The 6,890-nt window shown below is 50.3% G+C and overlaps 1 protein-coding gene across 2 annotated transcripts; it reads left to right on the top strand.

The window, feature by feature from the left end:
* The first annotated feature begins 2,831 nt into the window (after window positions 1–2,831).
* On the top strand, window positions 2,832–6,465 carry neurod6b (neuronal differentiation 6b). 2 transcript variants are annotated; one of them, XM_029132774.3, is made up of 2 exons: window positions 2,832–3,948; window positions 4,236–6,465. In XM_029132774.3, the coding sequence occupies exon 2, from the start codon at window positions 4,241–4,243 to the stop codon at window positions 5,243–5,245; it is 1,005 nt and encodes a 334-aa protein (XP_028988607.1). In that variant the 5' UTR covers window positions 2,832–3,948; window positions 4,236–4,240; the 3' UTR covers window positions 5,246–6,465. The 2 variants fall into 2 exon arrangements, with proteins under 2 accessions (XP_028988607.1, XP_028988605.1); XM_029132772.3 differs by having other exon boundaries at window positions 2,836–3,948; window positions 4,151–6,465.
* The last annotated feature ends 425 nt before the right edge of the window (window positions 6,466–6,890 follow it).

Consider the following 6,890-nt stretch of genomic DNA (forward strand, 5'->3'; position numbering starts at 1 on the left):
TAAAACTGGTTAAACACAGATGGCGCGGTGTCACGTTGAGACGATTCCAGCGACGCCACAATGGAGTCGAGGAGAAGGTGGAGCCGCCGCGAACAGTCAGGGGTGAGTTTCCTCCTAATGGATCCGGCTCCTGCAAGTTAAATGACGGGAAACCGCTTAAAGACAGAATAATGTGAAGAAGTGCTGAATAGAGGGCGGTTCAGTAGAAAAGATGAGGCCAGAAACGGAGCAGCGGCTCCTTTTATTAGTGAAGTTCTTATCATCACCAAAGTACCTGCTCCCACTACTGTGAATATTCAGTAAACTGGTGCATCTGCCTTTAAATATTATTTGCATGTAAAGCTTTAACAGTGCTAATTGCAGTTTTTTCATATTGAACATGCAGCGTCTCCTTCTGCAGGTTATGATCTTTATGCTCAGACCGGAGACTGTAGAAATAAAACAGAACAGTAAAGCGCGCGCTAAATATCCCCGCTTTAGTGATGACACGTGGCTCGAAGCGCGGCGAGGCGACGGAGCTGAGGGTCGTTGATGAGGCGGGAGGCAGAAAGAAACCCGTATCAACACCGAGAGTGTCGATTAGGTGAGAAGACGACTCCGCCGCGCTGTCAATCATCCCGGATCCACGCCGGAGCACGCGCGGCGCTGCTGGCACGTCGTCCGTCACATAACGGGATTCAGTGGGAGCCCGTTGTCAGACGTCCCCGCAGTAAATAACGTTTGTCATTCAGTGCTTATAGCAAACTAAAGACGCGGCTCTTTGCTTAAATATGAAATCTGACACGTTTATTTATTTTATCACTTTCTGGGTTGGGAAGTGTCGCGTTCTACCACAACAGATTGTCGCAGCCACTTTGAATGTGTGCGAACAGATTGTGCTTTGAAAGAGAAGCGGGCGCCTCCAGCGACATTTCACGTCCGCATCCCCGCTCTGTCTGCAGAACGGGACCGACATCTTTACATTATACATTTTCAAAAACATATCCATTATTCATATCCCCATATTTTAATACTATTAGCACTTCTGTGCCACCCACCTAAATACCTGTGTGTTTCTTATCAAAGGACGCGCGACGGCCTGAGCGGCTGCTTCGCGCGTGACGAGTCGCGTGGAGCGCCACACGCCGCGCGCGGAGTGGGATCTGTGGGGTCGTTTCGTGGCCGTCCGCGCTCAGGCCTCGGCTCCACACGCGGGTGGAGCTCCGCGCACGCGGGAACGCGCGGCTCCACCTGCGTGGGAGGTGTGTCCACGCAGCAGCTGAGCGGGGCAGCATATGGAGCTTCTAATTGGGTGGAACAGCACAGCTGGAGGACACCGGTCCGGATCCCGGCCGCTGGTAATCAGCACCGCCATCGCCCTCGCGCACCTAAGCCGCAGCACCGCGCGTTTTAGTGCAGTAGCGAACGCAGCCATGCAGCAATGATGGAAAACAAAGATGGCGGTGCTGGCGTTTATTGACGTGCAGGCTTTGAAGCTGGATTCACCTTCTAATGACGGTGGACTCAAGTTTGCTTGTTTTGGCTCCAACAATTTGATAATAATCCTTTTTTGAAAGATATGTCGAATGATAATAATGTTTTTTACATCCATTACTTCCAGGTTTGAAGTAACTTTAAGTACATGGAGTCGGTTTCGATTGACAACAACAATTAATGATGTAGAACATGTTGAAATTCTCTGATGAGCTGGAATTGAGAGTCTCACTCTGCTTCGCCACCGTCAGACGCGTGTGAGACTCACTTCACATTAGGTGTTGACAGCAGCACATTAAGACATGATGCGATTCCCTGAAGTTATTCTAACTCCACCACAGTTGAAGACTGTAAAACAGTTCATCACATTTGGTAAAAAGCTACATCTTTTTGACTGAAGCAGGATTTGATTGTTCCAGATGTTTCTTTCTTGTATCCTACAAATACTGCGCCTGAAGGAATCTGGCCTGAACGGGTTTTTACACACATTCAGTGTGTTTGCACCCGATGCTTCATCTGCATGGGCGCCTGGTGAGAGGCTGGAGGCCCCGTCACAGGCCGAGGCCGCTCCGTCAGCGCGTTGGACCCGGAGCGGCGTGACCCCGTCGCCACCAGCCGCCGCCACCCGGGCACGAACCCCCTTTAACTGCTGACATCAATTGAGAAACGTTTGCAGCTCAGCGTGCGATCGGCAGCGCCTTCATTTGCAGCTCTGCACCGCGCGCCGTGCCTATAAAAGCTGATAATGTGATAATTAAAAGAGCTGACAGGCACGAACTGTCAGCGAGACACCCTGATTTACCAACCTCTGCTCTTTGTTATACCTCTCAAATTACAATACTTCCACCCTGCAAGTACGACACATAAAATACCATTTGAAATAATTAACTAGATTAGAAGTGTTGTGAAAAAAAACTGAAGTTGAGGCGTCTCAGTGCGGTTGGATGAAACCTTTCTGGAAACATCACAGGATGTGAAACGTGGATTTGTTGCAGACAAAAGATCACTACCATGTCTCTCTCTCTCCCGCTCTCTCTCTCTCAACCACACCATGATTTATTACCTGAAAAGACAAGAGAACTAATTAGTGGAGTAATTAATTAATATAAATTTGCATATTTGCATTTGCAATTAGTGCAGTCAACTGATTAGTCTGAGATGGGGAGTTTGACTCATCAGATGCTGGTGTGTTTGTGTGTGTTGGACCAGAACGCTCAGCAGACCAGCTGAGGCATTTTGGGGGAAGGCGGTGATGATTCTCTTTGCATTTCTGCGTCCGCGTGCAGGTTCCGGCCCGCGCCTCGCGCGCCTCGCGCGCCCCGGACCCTCACCTCGGCCGCTGATCGATGCCCCGCTGCGTCCAACGCGCAGGGATTGATAAGTCGCCGTAATTGATTCTCCTTGCAACAAGGTCATTCGCACGCGTACGCCGGTGCGTGCGCGCCGCATAACTGAGGAGCGCACGCACCCATGTCGAGCGCCAGCTGTGCCCCAGTCTGGAGCTGGCAGCGAGCCACTGGGCCTTTTCCACGGGGGTACTTAATGTCCACGGGCCCGGATTCCCTGCTGGAATCTCTCAACCAGCGTTTGGAGCTGACATGGTTTAGGATTAGTCGCTTGGTTTGCTGGTGTCGCTGTGAATTGGAATAGTTTAATAAACAAAACCAGAGAAGGTTCTTCAGACAAACTACTAATGAAGACGACAGTGCAGCGTTTCCATCAACACCTCCCCCCTCATCATCATCATAGTTTACGTCCCCGCGTGTAAAATAGCTGCTGCTTCTCATGAAGTGGCCACTGTTTGTTCTTTTGTTTCCACGCGAGGCGCTGACACGCGTCATCTGCACGCGAGCAGCAGCTCCTGGGTGAAGGAAGTCGTCCTCGGCCGCACGTGCTCATGGGAAAAGAGCTGGAGATCACCTCCCGGCCTGTTTTAACGCCAGGGTTCACAACCTGGAGTATCAGAACACACATTTGATTTAAGCTTTTATAGATCGAAGGGAAAAGCTGATACTGAACACGAGACCCGCGTTTCACCTGTTGAGAATCGAATCCAAGTGCGTTACAGGCAACATGACGTGAATTCATCTTCGCTGCATTAGTCGTTATCCCTCTCCGGTCTGTGTTTTTGACGGTAAACGTGGGCCTCCCGGTGCCGATTACCGGCGCTGCCAGATGATCGGTGCGCGGTGGAGGTCCCGTGGGACGCTGAGCACGTGGTCTCGGCTGCCACGAGACGTCAGCGGCAGATGGCACGGGTACCCGCTGCTGGCATGGGTGTCAGTCCTCAAAGAGAGGAGGAAGGGAGGAGAGGCTGAGCGAGGGAGCGAGAGGAAGAGCGCAGTCCACGCAGACGGAGAACAGGCTGCGCAGCTTCGAGCACCTTCCTCCAACTCGCTGGTTTTGAGGGGAGGAAGCTGCGGCGCGGACTCAGCGGAGAGATTTGGGACCATGCGAGGTGCGCACTGAGCGGAGGTGGGTTCCGCTTCATCTTGCTGTGTGCCTTTGATTCATTATTACAACCTTTAATCAGATGTAAATACTGAAGTGTGTGTTCGTCACTCGGGTCATTACAACTAAACGCGTAAATAATAACAATAACTTCATCAAACAAATACAGTGTTTTAATTCAGACTCGTTCGTGGCTTTGACTAACTGTTCCTCTTCCTTTTGGAAGGATTCCTCCACATGGTAATTAACTGACAGCCCTAAAAGACGCCGGGCTCTGGGGTGATTTTGATCTTTTCGCCCTGGTCTCGCAGGAAATATGTTGACACTGCCTTTCGAGGAGCCTCATATCATGTGTGAGCCGCGGTTCGGCGCTAATTATCCCCGTGAAAGCCTTGCGCAGAGCCTGGAGCAGGAGCGACAGCGCAACCCGGACGGGTCCAGCTCGGACATGAGGGAGGTCGAGGACGACGTGTCCGACAGGGACGAGGACGAGAGGGAGGACGATCCGGACGAGGACGGGCTCCCGAAGAAGCGCGGGCCGCGGAAAAAGAAGCCCGGCAAGGAGCAGATGGACCGGGCCAAACTCCGGCGCCAGGAGGCCAACGCCCGAGAGCGCAGCCGCATGCACGGCTTGAACGCGGCGCTGGAGAGTCTGCGCAAAGTTGTGCCATGCTACTCCAAAACGCAAAAGCTCTCCAAGATCGAGACGCTCCGACTGGCCAAAAATTACATCTGGGCCCTTTCGGAGACGCTGAGCGCCGGGAAGAGACCGGACCTCCTCGCCTTCGTGCAGACGCTGTGTAAAGGATTATCTCAGCCCACCACCAACTTGGTGGCGGGTTGTCTGCAGCTCAACGCCAGGAACTTCCTCACAGACCACAACGGGGAGGTCATGTTCTCGGGCCGATCGCCGTATGACGCCATGTACTCGTACCCCGGCGCAGACGTCAGCACGCCGCCCGGCCACAGCGGCGCGAGCCTGGAGGGCAGCGCCAAACCCTTCCGCCACTACAGCTACGGCGGCGCCTACGAGCCCTACTACGAGAACCCGTCCCCGGAGGGCGGCAGCCCGCATTTCGACGGCCAGCTCAGCCCCCCGATGAACTTTAACGGGATTTTCTCCCTGAAACACGACGACCCACCGGACTACGGCAAAGGCGGCCACTACGGCGTGCGCTACTGCAGTGCGCCAGGGCGCAGCGCTCTGGCGCACAACTCCATGTACCGAGTGTCTCCAGAGGCCCGTTTCCCCTACGACCTCCACGTCCGCAGCCAGTCCTTCCAAGCACAAGGGGAAGTCAATGGCTCTTTCCACAATTAATCAATCAGCTGGACAGAGTTCAAGTTTCAGAAGCGATGCACCCCCCGCCGCCCCCCGCAGAGGTCGTGAGTGGATCGAACCGGGCTTCAGACGAGCCGAGGCGCTGCAAAAATGTCCCTTTGAACACGTAATGTTGGGTTAATTGTTCAGTCCAAATTTTTGTTTTTTTAAATATGTAAATTATATAAAAACCTGCAACTTAGATATAATAATTTCACTGCTCTCAATTCTGGCTCCACGAAATGTTTGTCCGTGTGAAGCAGAAAAACGCCGAATCAAATCGGGCGCTTTCAGTTTAAAGGTTGTTGGTTCGTTTGAACAAAATTAAGATGTTGAGGTTTATTGTCGCACTTTCGTTTCCACAGTATCTCAGACGCATAGAATAAATCGGTAGGAACAGATGTCTGCAGTTACTACGCATTTCTGTATTTGTGAAACCGGGGTATATTAAAGCTGACACGGAATCAGCTACACGCAACGTCAGGGGACGAGGGATCTCCAAAAGCTCTGCTTCATCAGGGAAGTTTGCTGAAACCAGATTGGAGTTCAGATCCAGCCTGTTAGCAATAAAATGTCCGTTGAGCTATGCAAGGCAGCCGAATGCAATGTTCGCTTAGGAAACCCACGTGTGCGTTTCCTCTCACGAGGCGTTTGTCGCCGTGTAATTAAATTAATGGAAGTGAGGCTAAATTAAATATTAAGTTAATTATTTAAAAACAAGTCAGTTAAAAAATGCATGTGTTTGGTTGATGTCATCTGAGGCTGTGGGGAAACGCTCAAATAAATGCATTGGTGTCTGGAGAAAACAATGCTCACGAGGAGAATGTAAATTATTGCTGTATTTATTTATTTAAGCTTATTTATTATAAGTCCGTCGATTTGAACGTGGATAATATATTATAAAATATTGTAAACGCAGTGTTACCCTTTCTGTGAATCCCATCCGTCCCAAGTTTGTTTCAGTTGCGTTGTTGTATTTCGCCACCGCTGAAAGTCAAACACTGGAAGGAAAATCACTTTGGAGCGACACGAATCCATCGACATGCCTTAAAACGGACGACGACCATCAATATGCAACGAAGTGGAAGTTGGGGATAGTTTGATGTGAACTTTTTACACTTTCTGGCTCCTGCTGAGCAGCAACTGTGATGCACTTCATGTATTTCTGCACAACGTTGGTGACCTTGCTCTCATAAATCCTGTTGGTTTTGTAACTTTTACTCGAATGATGGATCATTATTGAATGGTTTGCTATTTGATTTCTGCTGATCTCTTTCACACACACACACACACACACACACACACACACACACACACACACACACACACACACACACACTGGAAACTCGTTATGGATCGAAATATTCGTGAAGTAATGTTCATGTTTTGTGATGTGTTTGTCGCAATAAAATGAAGAAGCTGCTTTTCAGCCTTCTGTGGAGATGATCGGCAGCAGATGGCAATTACAAAATAAATTGTTAGACAAAATAAATCAAGATAAAAAAAACGCCCGGAGCGTATTTTTATTATTTGTTTTTCTGCAGCTGAACCGTGAAACCCTCGTGCGTAGAGGCCTGTAGCTCTGCGCGAGCACCTTGAGCCGTAGTTCTATCTAAAAATCCCAATTCTTTTATTTTTATTTCAT

The sequence above is a fragment of the Betta splendens genome, chromosome 17 (assembly GCF_900634795.4).
Source record: "Betta splendens chromosome 17, fBetSpl5.4, whole genome shotgun sequence".
Lineage (NCBI taxonomy): Eukaryota > Metazoa > Chordata > Actinopteri > Anabantiformes > Osphronemidae > Betta > Betta splendens.